Source organism: Saccoglossus kowalevskii, chromosome 15, assembly GCF_978046115.1.
Source record: "Saccoglossus kowalevskii chromosome 15, keSacKowa6.1, whole genome shotgun sequence".
Classification (NCBI taxonomy): Eukaryota; Metazoa; Hemichordata; class Enteropneusta; family Harrimaniidae; genus Saccoglossus; species Saccoglossus kowalevskii.
Window position 1 is genome coordinate 17,484,273 of NC_140655.1, and position 17,774 is coordinate 17,502,046.

General features: G+C 36.0%; 2 protein-coding genes across 2 annotated transcripts in view; both read left to right on the forward strand.

Moving 5' to 3' along the window:
* Positions 1-924: 924 nt before the first annotated feature.
* Positions 925-17,774, forward strand: part of LOC100368971 (small ribosomal subunit protein mS22-like) — a 333,717-nt gene continuing 316,867 nt past the window's right edge. The window contains exon 1 of the mRNA XM_085490520.1: positions 925-1,508. Coding sequence (XP_085346646.1) covers positions 1,349-1,508 — 160 coding nt within the window. The 5' untranslated portion in view covers positions 925-1,348. The remainder of the gene's footprint in view (positions 1,509-17,774) is intronic.
* Positions 4,383-14,145, forward strand: LOC102810303 (neuronal acetylcholine receptor subunit alpha-9-like). Its single transcript, XM_085490773.1, has 6 exons — positions 4,383-4,422; positions 7,392-7,528; positions 11,820-11,929; positions 12,161-12,302; positions 12,692-12,848; positions 13,716-14,145. Exons 1-6 carry the CDS (start codon positions 4,383-4,385, stop codon positions 13,985-13,987), a joined length of 858 nt encoding a protein of 285 aa, XP_085346899.1. The 3' UTR covers positions 13,988-14,145.

The following is a 17,774-nucleotide window of genomic DNA, read 5'->3' on the forward strand; positions in this document are numbered from 1 at the left end:
TCTCTTTTAAAAATATCGATAAAATATTACCAATTTTGCAGAACTCGTTAGATATAATCGAAGTTAGGAGAAACCATTATAAACAGATTCATGAGATAAGCGAGACGATTACGATTTAGTAGCAGGTGATGGTAAGCGCAAATACACCGAAGAGACTTATACAAGTGAGAGCTGTTCGAAAATAAATACCAAACGAGCTACTGAGCACTCGGCAACTATCATTCAACTTTCCGGTTGGCAACGGTGTTAAATTTTTCCCGATATATCTAATTCAAAGCTCACGCTTAGCCAACAATCGCATTAAAATCAGATGTATACCGTGTAATTTTTATAATTTATTCCATTTTAACAATATTTTGCATTATTTGGCAATTTGTTATTACCAGTACATTTCATTTTGTAGTTAGCTACTCCACATACTTGTGGACTTTCGCGATTACTAACATTTTAAAATAGAATATATGAATAATTGATCAATATAGACCCAGGTTCGTGGCACTCATCATATTCCTAAAATTATGTTTTCTTACATTTATTATATGTAAAAAAGTGCTCAAATTACCTTAAAAATGTAAAAAGGCCATATTTTAATGCTTTAATTAATTTGCAATAATTTACAAGTGAATGTCGCTGCCACATTCTCCATATAATTTACTATTTCATACAAAACTGTAGTTGGCACTGGGTGAATGATTATGCATATACAGTGGCCCCTCGCTAAGTCGCGCCTCGGTAAGTCGCGAATCGGCTAAGTCGCGGGTACTTGGATGGCTCCCAAAATTTCTATTGTGTTTTGACAGCAGTTTTGAAGTACAAAGACTAATGTTTCGTGGCATAGTGTTTTTAACTAACCGTTAAAGAGGCAACTTAACACCCACTGTCCGTCAATTGCTGAGACGCAATGGGTGACGGCGGCCTTACTCAAGGTGTCAACAGGGGTGTCGAGTAGTGACCGTACGTACTTCTTGGCCGGTCCCATTTTGGTATACCTTTACAAAAACTCGCTACAATGAGTTGAATTCATAGAATTCTGATCTCTATTTCTCAATTGAGCAGCATGTCAAAGCGAAAGCTATACAGCCTGTTCGTACGCCATAAACTCACGGCGATCGACCGTGTCAAACCAAGTTAAGGGTTGCACGTGGTTGAGCCCACTATTCGTGGGTGGGTAAAAAATGAAAAGTAAATTTGTTTTCAAAGTTGACCAAGAGGCGGGACTGAACAGAAAAACAAGCGAAAGTGTCCGACAATGATGACACCGATAAAGCTGTTTACGTTTCTTTAAGAACGGTCTGCCGGAACTCCACTATCTGGTCCCATCACCCAATGCAAAGCATACAACTCAGATATGACGACTTTGAATTTAAGGCCAGTTCAGGGTGGTTCTTGCTATGGCAAAGAAGACACGCTATCGACACACGCAGTCTCAATCCAAGACGAAGCTCGATCTGGGAACATTGACGCTGTCGGAACTTTTCCCGAAAAACTGAGAGAAATTATCTATGAAGGTGGTTATTTTGACGAACATGTTTATAATTGCGATGAAACTGGTTTATTTTGGAAGCTGTTGCCGTCGAAGTCGCAAGCAACAGCAAGCGGCCCACATAATATCAGACCCAAACAAAATAATCAACGCAATGTTTACAGCAAACATAATCATGATTTTATTCGAATACTGCCTGACACATGTGATGATACATCAATTAACTAAACCGAGGGTTTATATGTGCTTTTTATATGTTTTTCAATGCACGACCTCCCTCTTTCACGACGTCCCTCGGTAAGTCGCGGCCCTCGATAAGTCGCGGTTTTTGCTTGGATCCCAACACCCGCGACTTAGCGAGGGGCCACTGTATTTGTTGTCTATTTACAGTTTGTCACCGGAGTTTGAACTTAAATAGCTCCTGGAATACAACTTTGTTTTTCTTTGAAACTGTCACATTTTGTTCCTTATTTATCTACAAAATGGAATTCTTAATATTAGTGTACTTTGTTATTTTGTGGCAATGCGTCAAACAGAATGCTCCGATATTATAACAGTGTGTAGCAAAAACATAATTTTAATTTAAAAAAAAATTGGATATTGGACCAGAATAACAGCATTCTCACAGATGAGTGAAAACGATACGACAACACTGGTGGTAGTTTTTAATACCAACAAGTTGAATTAGCTAAGTAACGATTTTAAATGTATCAGGTTGTCAATTCAAAACTGATTGTTTTTTTCTTTTTCTTTTTTGCTAACATAAATCTAGTATCATATTTAAATAAAACAGTTCGGAATATAAACGTTCCATCTTTTCAATTTAGAGGACAATTATTGAAACTAATCCTATCCGGTTTAATAAAATAAACAATGAAAACAAATGTTGAAAAAAAAAATTATTAAGTATTTTGGACTTTTCATGTCCATTAATTTATATTATTTATACCATTTTACCATGTTCTCATTTATTGCTATGAACAATGTATAAATTACATATTATTCACGTTCCCGGGGTATAATCACTTATTGGTTGACAATGATAAAAAAGAACTGGACTAAAATTTGTGAATATACGTTATATGGCCGTCGAGATCTCATTGAGTGCGGGAAAGCCACGAGAGTTGTATTTACTTTTATCCTCTTCCGTCATCACCTCCACTGTTTGTTCCACTGGCACTAATGCTAGATGCCTTAAATACTAAAGCCATCTAAGGGTTCAATCTTTAACTCGGGCCAGATGGTAGGTTATGGAGAATGTATTTTTTTTTATATTACGGGTAAAAATTTCACACACTAAGAGAAGAGCAAGTAAAATTGTAGTAGCAACATCGTGTCGAAAATACAGCTTAAATTTGGTACAAGGAAACAAGTAATCAGTCCAGTAGTTCCACCATCCCACCCCCACAAAATAATTGGAATGGTCAGTATATAATATCCACTCATCAAAATGGTCGCCATCATTGAGTATATAAGAAAAATACAATTTTGTTTCCATGGAGACAAGTCTGAATACCTTTTCATTTTGTCAAAAACTGAGACACGTATTCTAATTGTCCGGCATCTGTAGAAAATATATTTACTTGAAAATATAGGTTTTCCTATTAATGGTTTCCATCCATTGTTACATGTGCATCGATGTCAATACTTGGGCGGCGACGGAATGACAAAGAAATGTCGTCGTACATCCCTTAATCAGGTCCAAATTCTTGATGCATTGAATAACTTAAACGGTATATAACAACATTGTTCATGGAAATATCAATATTGTTTTAACATTCCCAAACGCACTGTAAATAATCACGAGGAGAGATGCATACGCATAGGTAGAAAACAAATAAATATTTTTTTTCAGTAAAAATGTCTTTCTTCTTATCTCAGACAGTCATAACAGGATCGTCAGGTCACTGTGGGAGGTATAAGCGAAATTAACAACAGTCGACATCTCTTACTTCCATTCAATTAAATCGACTAATTACACGGAATAGCCTGATGACCAATAATATCTTATTCACTCAAGCATGGAATCATTTTTTTTTATCATGTTACTCCGATATATCTGTCAGATGATGGAAAATAACATCAATTGCAGTCACCATGGTTACATATCGATATACACACGACTGCATTGTGTTCATCATTAAAAATACGTGACACCGCGTTGTAACAACAAGTGTCTCGTTTATTAAAAGTCAATTCAATTCCTGCTTTACTAAATTATATATAAACATGATACGTATATAAATAATTGAACAGAAGTCGTTGTTTGTTTAACAACAAATAACCCACAGATGAGGATGGCAAATAGATACAGTAGTCTGAATTTAACAACGCTGGGAGATAAGCAAACGGATAAAAACTGATGTTGAGCATGGAAAGTACAGTGGTTGTCGAGGTAACTGATACTTTCAGATATATATGGCGTTTGTCTCCACCAACATATCCTGTCTAGAATAAAACAGGAGGTGAAAGGATTTTGGTCAATAATAAATTGTCAGAACCAGGGAAAGCCAACACTTGATTACACAACGTGGATTAGACATTTCCCAAAAGGCAACAATAACACCAGTAAGTAACCAAGAAAAAACAGTCACGTGGACGAAAAATTTGAACTTAAAAACAACAATATCATGAACAGACTAATTAATAACATGACAAGAGCCTAAGAAAAACAAAGCCAATGGTCAACGAGGCATACATGAAGGATTCTTACAATATACCTAAACAATGATAAAAAATCCCTCAAAATATAAAACTAAATTAGAGAAAATAACACTTTAAACCAAACGGCTTCAAACGAGAACCAATCATAAATAAAATTTACCGATCAGCAATTAGGCGCAGGAAAGCACAGCGCGACAGGTGTGTTTGTGAGGGCGTAGCCCGAAACAGCTTACCGATGTCCCGTGGTGTTTGCTATACACTGGCGGTTTTACTAGGTAAGATCAACATAATATGTTGACACTGACAACACAGAAGCCAGGACCACGCCTGCTTCATTGCGACTTGAAACAACTCTACTCCAAACTATGAAAAATTAATATATATATTCAGACCAATTGCTTTTAAGTTTGCTGGGTGAAATTATGGCTGGTCTCGCATTAACGCAAGAAATCACCAGTTGCAACGCGTTCGCTGTTTGGCTACTCGCTCTAGCAATAGCTATCGTATAATGTATTTTTCTATAACTATTATGATCACCTAAAAACATTGCAGACTTTGTACTCCAAGATATTAAAAAGAAAAGCTACGCTCGATCATGGATGTGACAACTAGAACCGAATATAAAGACATTTAAAATATATTGCATAAAAAAACTAATTACTTCAGTCAGGGAATATTACATTGTAAAGTGAAACAATGGCAATAGTGGGAATAATGAAAACAACAATGAAATATTACATCGGTACATAAAAAATAACCAATCGATCAAAGCATTTGCCAATTTATAGATCAACTGTGACGAAATATATTCACTTTAATTTATAATTATGACTCAAATGTGCTTTTTTTTGTTTTCGTTAGTTTTAGTTTTAGTTCATTTTGTTTCTATGAAAGGCGTTATTGACTTTAAAAAACATCTATTCTATTCTATTCTATTCTATTCTATTCTATTCTATTCTATTGACTCACGGTCGCCCGAGGACACAGTGACACAAATGCAATTTTGTAATTAACGATATTACGCTATTAATTATCTGAGATAGATACTATATTTAATTATTAACGTAATTGAATGGAAAACTTCGAAAGATTAAACTCAAGAACATGACAAATGTCAAAACAATATATACTTTTATTATAATGTTTACTGATGAGTATCCATGGTTACATAGATCAATAACGCCATGCCCCCCTCTTGGGAATCCAAAAGAAAACAATTTCGAAAGCGGTCGTGATATTGGTATGACTGTTAGATTGGGTAGCCAATCAGGCGCATCGACTTAAAGCATGTTGTAAGAGGTTTAAGGCTCAGGCCACTCAAAAGACATTTATGTACGTTATTTTCTACCTGAATGAATACGAGTTACCCCAAAAATAGTATATTTAGCCAAATATATTATTTAATATTATCCCTCTAGTATGCAATAGTCAAAAGTGGTCACATGATCGTTTGATAAATATGGTTAGTGTCCCTCCCCCAGTGTATTTCTGATCTTCGACGTAATTGTGTGTATAACTGGTTTCTGGTGCCATAACATCCGGGACACTTAGACTATTGTAGACGATAAAATGATGGATGACACTTTCCAATGCGTTTCTCTACTGGGGCTGATTTGGGTTCTGCGCTTCGCCCCAGTTTTATCTAGTTTACTGACTCGTTGTTTTCTTTCGAGACAATAAAACAATTATTTATCCTTGTTTTAGCAATATAAGGAATTTGTATTGGGCTGAGCATTCGACTTCGGTCAATAACAACCACATGGGGGACGCCAATTCTTTATATCAGCCTCAGGCGAGACCAATAACTATAAAATATTTTTAAATAATAACAGGCCACCGTGTATTGTCAATCGTTACACATCATCTGGACATGGTGTGTGTTTATTCCAATCATTCACAAATATAGTTAGCATGTCAATCTCTTTTTTTTTCTAAATAATGTATCGTAGTTGTTTCCCTAAATTACTGGGCTGTTCTTTATTCCCGAAATAATGAACAGTGCGTCGTCTTTCATTCCAAAAATGATGTCGTCGCGTCGTCCATTATTCTCTCAATAATGGACAGCGCATCGCCCTTTATTCCCACATAATGGGCAGCACATCGTCCTTATTTTTTTTTAAATAACGGTCAGTGCGTCGTCCTTTATTTTCCAAGTAATGGGCAGTGCATCGCCCTTTATTCCCACATAATGGGCAGTGCATCGTCCTTTATTTCTTAAATAACGGTCAGTGTGTCGTCCTTTATTTCCTTAATAACGGAAGATGTATTGTCATTTATTTACTAAATTTTCTTTTTCCACCTGTACATACAACTCTATTTAGAATCCTTCCTGACAATAATATCATCCTCATACTAGTAGTAGTAGTACTAGTAGGGCAGTTTTCGAAACAACACCGAGCACTGAGTAAAAATAAAAACAAAAGAAATTCAATTTATGGCACATGGGGACATTTGAGATTCTCCGTCTAAAACATGTTTTAAGCCATATGTGGAGCATAGCTTGTCACTCACGTGTTGCCAAGAATAATGGAAACAATTACAATATAATAAAACTGCATAGTAAAAATAAAATATAATATATAGCATAAAATTAAATTCACCTCGCACATTACGTCAGATTTGACTCACATTGATATAGCCCCCCCCCCCCAGCGTATGTTCTGTCCCTGGTGCCATATTGTGCTCTGGTGCCATAACATCCACGGCACTTAGATTGTTGTAGACGTCGTTACAATGATGCATGGGTGCACTGACGGTTTGTAACCCCGATGGATGACACTTTCATGTGCGTTTCTCCACTGGGGGATAATTTCTATTTTAACTCTATTTTATTCTAATTTTTATTTTAAGTTTTACCTCACTCACTGCTTGTTCTCTTCAATAATTATACTAGAACAATCGACTTCTTGGTATAGACCCCAGGCGAGGCCATGTTAGTACACTTATTACAGGCGAGGCCATGTTAGTACACTCATTACTGCCACTAAGAAGAATATGTTTTTGCCGGTGTTTGTTTGTCTGTCTATCTGTCTGGCTGCAGAACAACTCAAAAATTGGAGAAACGAACCCATTAAATTGTATGAACGACGTGAATTTGGTTGCCATGGTAACAACAATTTCGAGAAAACGTTTTCACTTGTAACACAAATAGGTATTAGTAAAGCTACAAACTTGCATTCGTGGTAGAGGCTTGTGCTTTTGGAATGCCTTCTATTTTACAAATGTTTTCTTTTTCTTTTTTCAGTGAATTCTTTGTCTCACGAAAAACAGATCATTGAAGACATCTTATCCACTTATAATAAACGTGGACGACCTGTACTAAGTGACAGCACTGTGGTGGATGTCTCACTAGATGTGTCAATCAAACACGTCGTTGACATGGTAACGAACACTATAAATTACTACACGCATATGTTAGACAATGATAACATATGAATATATATATCGATACACTGATTTTAATTGGTTTTATGAGATTTAATAATTGTACTGAGTAATAATAATCATGCAATTTAGAACAGATTTATATTTATTGATTTTCAAGCGGAATAAACCTGGAAACACGCCTCACTTCAGAATGATACAGTCAATGCACTGGCACCATACTAATAACTAAAGTGAAAAAATTATTACTTTTGAGTATTGTTGAGCATTTTGTTTAATATTTGTATCGAAACAATATATGATAAAAAATAAAAAGCCATCGTTTTAGCAGCGAACAATGAATGAAAGAATGAATGAATGAATGAAGGAACAAAGGATAGAACGATGGATGGCCGGCCAGCCGGTCGGCCGGCCGGACGAACGAACGAACGAAGGCATTTAATGACCTTGTTTTCTCTCTCAACGTTTTGCTATGTAGGAAAACAAGAATCAGGTCATCAATATGTTGGTGTACATCAGTCAGGTAGGTGGTTGACCTTTAGGGCCGTGTGGGAGATTTAGATTTACTTTATGATCTATACACATTGTTCACTTGATTGTCATTCCGGGATTTTTGCATAATGAAGAATTCTCTCATGACGCAAACAGTGCTTAAAGTGATATTATCGGATGTATTTGTTAACAGCCTTTCATGTGTACTTTAAGTAATACCGAATGTAATAAGTACGGTATTCCCCACTACATCCGGGTCAGAGGTTGATTGTAAATACCCGAAGATTACCGAGCGTATACGTATGTATACTGTGATTCAATTTTCGGTATCTTAAGGTAGCGAGAAGGGAAATTTTCACTTTTTTCTTGATTTTTCACAAATTGATAAAACGGTTACTTTAGACCTTGATACATCACCCCGGGTTTACAAAAGATCGAAATTGCGAAATAACGTTGCTCAAATTAGTGTTTTAAAACACTAGCAGAAAAGACTACAACTGGCGTTTCGTGGATATTTGCATAATGTTTATCTTTGAAAGGGTTTAAATGATAACATCTTATCTGTATACTCTGCTGTTGACGATTCTGATATAACGGGTGATAAGCTTCCAGTTGCAAACAATGCGTGTTTATCTAACGTCCATTGTCAGCATTATTGTCAGTCGAGACTTCGACCGAGAAACATGGTCATACAGTACTCATTTCGCCCAACCTTCCGCTTTTACATCGACCGCTTATCGCTTAATTTCCGACCACGCGGTCTTGTCCGACCGGAAACCGACCGCATTTTAATCGCGTTTTGTTTTCGCTCGCTCATTGAAAACATTGACCGCTCGCCCAAATACTGATCACTGGCACATGGGTGGTCGAAATGGTGGTTTTGATAGTAAAGTGTGAACATACAACTAGTATTAACTATTATTACATTCTGAACGACACTTCAAATCTAATAGTTGTATTACACTTGTATCGTGAAAGCAACTGAACTGGGACCTCTTGTTACGTGTTTTGGGTACTTGTTCTAGATGTAATATTTTTTTTTTAATGAGACAGTTACGTGAAAAAAGCCTAGGTAACTCCTTTTGAGAGAGCAGAGAAACGAGGAAATGTTAGTGATTAATTCCAAAAATTACGATACCGAATCCACATCGATCCACGTCTGGTAAAATTTGACATTGAATTTTTAAAATTAAGTCACGATCATTGAACGAGTTCGGTCTATACCGTATACGTACCATAACAGTGTTCCCACAACAAATATTTTCGACTAAAAACGGCCATATGCCCTGAAAGAATCGAACAGAGCTTGACATGTATGAATAATTTATTGGGCTTAAAAGAAAAACGTGTCAAATTTAGTTATAGCCATAACTTTTTTAGCGCGGAAGTTGCCAACAAATGTAAAAAAAAATCGTGAATTTCATAGATTCGAATAAAATAAAGCAAGCGATTGATAAGGATGATTATTAATATTTTCCCCGATGCTCTTCGAATTTTTATTTTTTTTATTTCAATGTAAGAAATGGCTAGTTGAAGTTGCATTGTCTTCAATGCGGTTGTTTCACCGCGAACAACTCTAGCTCTGTTTTTGCATGGTTTAGTTTTGCGATGTAAAATAAAATATATATTAAAATAATAATACTTGTTTAATTATTTGGGGTTTCAGCCCACAAATTACGGACATGATCCCCATGAATTACGGTCAATGTTTGTATTCTCTCGGCTGATTGTCACGGTGTTGATCGACGCTCTTCCTAAACTCAGCCTGAGTATGGAGAAACCAACGGGGATCGCCATTCCAAACAAACAATCGAAATTATCAACGAAAGACGAGATTTTTCTAGATATTTACAAACATATTGTCATGACAAACATATGTAAAATTAACAAATACACAAAGAGGTGTAATATTAGGTTTTATTTTAGGCTTAGAAATATTTTCTTTCACTCAGCCCATGCATGTAACTGCCATTTAGATTTACGGTCCTTTAGCATCGGGGGGAAACAACAATAGTTATACAAAACACATTGCGAAGACTCAACAATCAGGAAAGAAACCTCAGACAACCATGTCGTACTTGTGTTGAAATACATTTTGTATTTCACGTCAGAATATTGTTTAAAATAAAATATTCAGTCCAGGCCAAATCGAGGTCAAAGGGTCAGGTTGCGTGCATATAATTATAGATAGTTAAAACAAAAAGTATTTGAACTTTTGTCAGCTGTTCAACATCTATAAAAAACAGAAAGACAATTATAAGACAATGTGAACCTCGGAAATTATTCTGTTAGTCCGAATTTTAAATGCGCGCGAGCGAGCAGGTGGGCGGTGATATTTCAGGGTTTGCGCGGTCGAAAATGAAGCGGAAATTGTCTGGTCGAATTCAACAAGCGGTCGCAAAAGCGAGAGAAAAAGGTGATTGGAAAGCGGAAGCGGGCGGGAGGTTGTGCGAAAGGAGTACTGTAACTTTGCACAACTTTCTTTTAAATCGTTTTATTTTCCAAGTCAATATTCTATTTTACTAATACATTTTTTTTCTAACGCAATGGCGAAGAAAAGAAAGAAAGCGTCGACAGACGAGGCAAAGAAAAATCTGCCACTCAGTGTCGCGCTCTGACACAGCAATTTTTTTCAAACATCGGCCATTTTGTTTCACCATGAAAACCGTTTTATTAGATGTCTTATCAGAGACACTTGAAGGATTAGCTTGTTTGTAAACTGTCAGCATGTACAGTGGGACAGTAATGTTTGTCAGAGGATTATCCTTCGTTGTTCGTTTGCATAACAATGGAAAACCCGAACGTTCCTGAGTACGGACTCAAATGCCAGCAGTTTTCTTCATTTTTCACGCTCGAGCTTGAAATTATTCATTATCTGACACTCTTTATGAGTTCTATGATATCAGTGGATAATATGTTTGGCCATTTTTAGTGTATATTTATAATAATGCAGCAAATCTACAGTGTTTTATTAACCAAAACTGTTTTTCGCGTTTTTCTCGAGTTGAAGTTTTGATCGAGTACGACTCATTGGGACCGCCGCCAAATCAAGTGCGTTCGGACTAGGACATTGAAACTCGCAGTCATCGTTCAAAAGATAATGATGGTGCGAAATATGTCTGGGTTTTTAAAGAAAATGCTTTGTCACAGAATAATAGTCTGTTAAAGGTGCCAAGTATGAAATAATTTAAGGACAAAAAAACAAACCTGAATAGAAATCGGAATAATAGCTCTTTTGATTATCGGAGACGCATTTCAATGGGCTTGATTACGGACAATGCATGACGTAAATTTCACCAGGAAATTCCGCAGTGTGCTCTCGCAATCGCGTACTTAGTCATTTTTACAAGGTTCGCCATTTTTGATGTCACGTGATAATTATGTAAACAATGACTGTCCAGTTTGTGCGAACTTGTACCTCTATACTTAGTCTTTTGATATATATAACCTAAATTACTGTTCTGAACGAGACAACAGACAGAGAATGTTTTATTTAAAAACGTCACAAAACCCTTCTCGCTACCTTAAGATAAGTGTTGTCAACAAAAGTCGATTCATGTATGCTAAGTAAAAAATTGCACAACAAGTTTATCCTAGAGTTGGGACTTTTCGACGCTAAACTGTGAATTTGTCTCGTGCGTCTAGCGAGCGTCCGTGGTATGATAACAAATACCGCTGAAGAAATTGAAGTCTGGTTATTCACGAGTGGGACAATGCCTTTCCTGCAAACTATGGTTGTGTTTCATCCGTTCTCTATCAAAGAAATTGATTATTTTTATTTTCGTATCTCCCACAGTTCTGGAAAGATGAGTATTTGACGTGGGATTCATCTTTGTATGGAAATGTTGAAAGAATCGTTTTACCAAGCAGTGAAATATGGATCCCTGATATAAAGCAATACAACGAGTACGTATCATCATCAATAAATTGCGCCCTCAAGCGACGGTCACACATTCACTACAGTCATTGACAGTAGTTGGCGCAACTCGTAGTATTTTGTCAAGTTCCGTAATATATAATATCACCCGGTCCGTCGAAAAGCGAACCATTACTAAACATGCAGTATGAAGTAGAATTGTTATTTTATTTTATTTATCTCTCTGTTCACTCATTTTCTGTGTTATTTCTATCACGTAGCGTTGACGACAGTGTAGACAATGACGCTGCTAATGTATTTGTTTCTGTCGAGTCGGACGGGAGAGTTACTATGGCGTGGCGTCCACTGTATACAGAGACGGCGTGCCGTGTCGACGTACGGTACTTTCCTATCGACTCCCAGGTAAGTAATTGTATTACATGTATATGACGGTTATTATTAGATTTTCTAAAACAGTATAAATGTTAACATCTGTCATTGCCATAGCAACCAAGCAATATGTGATGCATGGCTGGTGCCAATGATGAAGGAGGACTGGTAGAATTTAAAATTTCCTAAATAATTCGCTTTTTGTTTCACAGTCATGTTCGATACGCTTTTTATAACGGGGGCTCTTATACCCATAGAAGAAACGAAAAACATGTATGGCATTTCAAGATCAGAACGATAAAATTGGCATCTGATTAATATGCACAAAGTATTGTATATTTTTTGTATCAGCATTTAATTTCCTCCCAGAGTAGATTTGATTGCCTCTTCTCATCACGTGACATGCGTATTTTTATTGCCAGGTCTGTAATTTACAGTTCGGTTCCTGGATATACGACGTCAATCAATTGAGCATCGTATCTAGACACGACCGTTTAAACTCGTCTGAATTCAAACCTATCGGGGAGTGGACACTGCAGAACAGCCAAGTGCGATCAATCACGCATTCTGGAAAGGACGGTAAACGCGCCTGCTAACTATACGTAGATACGTGAAATTATGATATGCGCATGCGTCGTGATGAATGAAATACAATACAATGCTATCACACGCCGCTCAGTTACTCAAAGTTCGTCGGTGAGGGCGCAACATCTCTGAATACCTCTGGTCAGTCATTCAGTGAGCTAATTGCCTGGCTAGTTTGCAACGTCACCATTCACTTTGCTGAATGGTTCGGTTACGTGTGATTGAAAAACCTTCACATAACACGCATAGATATTACGGCTAGTGTTTTTATGCATTTGTCTACATCCCTCTATCATAGAGAGATAGAGGAACTGTGATCTCTCTCATCATCACCAACACTGAAACAGTCCACTCACTAATGATATGGGAGATAAAATTGTAAACTTGAAAACAACATGACTAATAAGTGTGAAAGAAATTATATTTTCATAATTTAACAATTTTTCCCGGGGGTTGTGAATTTTCTATTGAAAGTGCTGTATAAGTTCATTTATGTGATGGTTAAAGGACGGTGGTCGTCGCGCCGCGCATGCGCGACATTTCTGTTGTTAGACGTTGATTTTCTCACAATCCAATGCGCCCTTCTAATGGAAATCACGCGTACGTGTTTTGACCTGGGCGCAACAACCACGAATTACCGCCGATGACTCCTTCGATACCTTCCAATCACCAAAGAAATTATATAGTTAAAGCTTAATAATAACATCTCAGTTTGTACTCGTTGTTCTGCGCAAAAGTCAAAGTCACCATCTTTTTTCATACAAGTCCCATATCTCGTGCATGCGTGGCGCGGAGACCACCGCTCTTAAACCATCCATCAAAATTCGGTTATTTACAACTGTTTCTCTATGTCTATTACAGGACGCGCGTACTCATTGCTACAACTTACCATCGTCATCGACCGTAAAAGCAGCATGTACATAACAAGTTACATGTTCCCGTGCGTTCTTATATCGGTGTTGATGTTACTCAGTTTCATTATACCATACCAGTACGGCGTTCAAAAGATCAGCATGGGTGTCACTCTCTTTTTAACCGGCGTTGTATACTTACAGTCTATTATTAAAATTCTCCCTGCAACCTCAGACTCTCCTATCATGCTCAGTAAGTTTTTTTTTCACTTTCAAGATTGACAGTGACAGTTATATGTATTGTAGTTTTTTTTTCATATACTTCTTTCAACTTCTTTTCAAATTATATTGGTGTTGTTTTATTTATTTTTGCATGAAATGTACTTTATATTGAAAGGACAATGAGTGAAAAATAAAAATAATGAACAATATCAAACAAATTCAGTTTTGCAAGATTTACATATTTTTATCAATGATTCCATTACATATTACAATTTTATTTTTATTAACAAAATAGCGCTTCATTACCTAAAAAACTTCCTATTTTGACAAATTTTAAAATAAAATAAAATTTAAAATACATAGTACGAGCACAAGAAAAATCATGACTCACACGTCTGTGTCATATATATGTATTACAATACAACTTGTTTTTTATTCTTTTTAGCCCATTACTACATAACTATGTTGTTATTTCTATCGTTGGGGACACTGGCAAATATCATCTCACTTATCTTGACTCATATGGATTCAAGCGGCAAACGAGAGGTGAGATATGCCTTTATGCAAGTATGTCTGTCCGTCGTCCGTCTGTAATCTGTGTATGATGTGTGTAGTGTGTAATGTACACAATTTTAGAACATTCAAAATAGTTTCCTGTTATGCCCACTCATCATCATCAACATTTTACTTGGTATTGTTCATCTTGTTGAAATAAAGATTGCGCACATATCTAAAAAAATGAATATTATATGTCTTCATGTTTAGGTACCACATTTATTGCGCAAGATCTGTTTCGTGGATAACATGCACACTTCACATCGGTCCGGCAGTATTGTAACGGTAATTCAAAACGATGATAGCAACGAGAACATGGTACTGAGAAAATCAAAGGCAACACAGGCTTCAGACATAGAGTCAAGCGCCACCGTTTTAGACATAGAAAACGCGGTTAACGACATCAGAGACATGATGCACAGGCAAATGAAAGCTGAAGCACACAAATCACGTGTATCCCGTGATTGGAAACATGTGGCAAAAACTTTTGATCGTTTTTGTTTTGTTATATTTTCATTGGAAATATTAATAGTTAATATAGTGCTAGGCATTCAGGCCAGTAACAATGTTAATGACATTGATAACATTGATTTGAGCAAATATGAATCGTGGTTCGGCAGGAAGTGACGTACATGACTGTATCTCCGAATTTTGAGTTAATAAAACTTACATACATTTCATATACTTAAGTTGAAATAAATACTGCAAAGTTGTCTCAATCGGTCAAAAAATATCGCAGATAAATTAACAGAAAACGCACATTTCACATTTGTTCAAATGATTATTCTTATTATTGGCATCATTATTCATTATTTGCATAGATATTCATGCTATTTGCATAATTAGTCATTATTCATAAGTACTCCTAATTTCATAACTAGTAATTTTTTGCATACATTTCTTATACTCAAGTTGTAATACTTACAGCAGAGTCGTCGCAATGGCAGAAAAGATGTCACAGATAAAAACAATAGAAAAATGATGATATATTTTGTTATTCTCATATTTATTAGTGCATATCTATTTCTGTTATTCCCATTATTATTTGCATAACTGTTTATCTTATAACTATTAAATATTTTTCATAATTGCAAAACTATTCAACTTAATTTGCATAAATAATATAAACTTTTTGTATATTACTAATTAACTAACCTGCATTTGCATAAAATTTGATATCAATAATAGCCATTAATATTTTAAGATCACAAGATTTTAAAAATTTATCTCATATTTGTGAAGTATGTAGCACGATTTTATTATTTTAGTTGGTGATTTGAATTTATAACAATTATCTTAAAGGGCAGTGATCGTCGCGCCGCGCATGTAAGATTTTTGCGTTGATAAATTTGCATTGATTATCCCATTGGGAGATGCGAGGAGCCACGAGCCTGCCCAGTTTTCGTTTGACTGATATGTGACATCTGTGCAACAATCACAATCGCCATCCTTGTTCATATAAGACCCACATCTCGCACACGCGTAATCGACCGTTTGCACGACTCCAAAAAGGTCACACATCCTTGGGAACAAACTCACTAACAAAATGCACATATTTGTTATTTAAGCTCATAAACAGTTAAACATGACAAAAATTGAGCTATGTTTTATTGGAAATTATTGCTGTTAAACGAAGGCAACACCCAGAAAGTCCCAGGATATGCGACTTTCAGGAGGTTATAAACAAATCACTGCACGTGCAATGTTGTTTCGAAAGGGGTGGTGGCCAGCACACAGTGAATTTTAAAATCTCATGGAGCAAGCATTGTATTTTACACATATTGTATATATCAGTGTGACCAATATCAAAAATGACGCGACAAGACGATGACTGCACATGTGCAATAAGTATGGGCAATACATCGTTGTCATGGCAAATCATAAGTCAGTGCTGATCATGGCACGTGTTTTATTTCAGACGGAAACGTAAATATGGATTACCCTACACATGCATTAAGAATTAGGGGTTTCAGACAGAGTGTCAAATGATATAACATTCTGGTCAAACAACATAAACTGGTTTCTGGCTGCATTGGGAAAACCACATTAAATTACGCAAACTTAAAGATGAGACAGGGCAATTTTGCGGTATTTTATGGCATATTTTCATCCTACCATATTAGGAAATACGGATTCCAAATATGGAATGATTACGCGCGTAAGCGTTCTCTGATAATAAAAACAAACATGGCTGCCACCAGAGTTTGACCGGAGTCCACACAAAGAATTTCGCTGATTCTGTTCTAAACATTTTTGATTTTGGCATTCACATGGTGTATCCTTGGAAGGCAAAACATGTATAATAAGATTATTAGGAGGATACCTCAAAGTATGCACTCAGACAGTACGCCGCGCATCGATCTCCGCTGCGCCTCAGTCAATACTCCAACTGTACTGTCTTCGTGCATACTTTGAGATATCCTTGTAATAACCTCATATTGTATATAATGGGAACTTCTCTCCGATAATGCTCAGTAGGAGAAAATTAATTTGCCTCAAACTGCCTGAGAGGTCTATCCAAACAAAACTGCATAGTAGTGTACCTTCAAAATTTAATCTGAATTTTGTTAAAAGATTTCAAAATATTTATATTTAGTGGATTCAGTTTTCAGTACAATAATAGTTTTTCATTTATTATACTGGGAATTTCTCTCCCATAATGCATTGCATATATGTGCAGTAAGTATGCTCAGTGGTGCAAAATTTTAACGAATTTGGCTGAAACTGCCCCAGCGGCATATCAAAACAAAACTTTTTTTATACCTGTAGCAGTGTCACTTTCTATACCTTCAAAATTTTATCTGAATCGGATTATTTCTAAAAGATTTCAAAATATTTACATTTAGTAGACAGTTTTCAGTACAATAATAGTTTTTCATTAAATACAATGGAAGTTCACTCCCACAATGCATTGCATATATATACAGTAACATGCTCAGTGGTGCACAGTTTGAATTTGGATTAAACTGCCAATGAAGGTCTACCCAAACAAAACTGTAGTGCCACTTTCAGTATTGTATCAAGTTCAAAATATGAGATGGAATCTTCAATTTAATGTATGTTTCGAAATTCAAATCAGTTTGGTTTTTCAATTTAGTACTTTCAAAATTTACTGAATCCGAATTACGAACTTAAATTTATGCACGTTTTGCAATTCAAATTATATTAGAAGTTCAATTCTGTAATTTCATAATTGAATTATGAGGTGAAATTCAAATCAGTTTGGTTTTTCAATATTTACTTTCAAAATTTGTTGAATTCAAATTACGCTGTGGAATTCCAATCAATGAAT

Excerpts from the sequence above, each read along its gene's own strand:
- LOC102810303 (XM_085490773.1), top strand. The coding sequence starts at position 4,383 with ATGTCCCGTGGTGTTTGCTATACACTGGCGGTTTTACTAG. Across the intron at positions 4,423-7,391 it reads TACACTGGCGGTTTTACTAG|TGAATTCTTTGTCTCACGAA; the intron begins GTAAGATCAACA and ends TTCTTTTTTCAG. Across the intron at positions 12,303-12,691 it reads ACTTTCCTATCGACTCCCAG|GTCTGTAATTTACAGTTCGG; the intron begins GTAAGTAATTGT and ends TTTTATTGCCAG.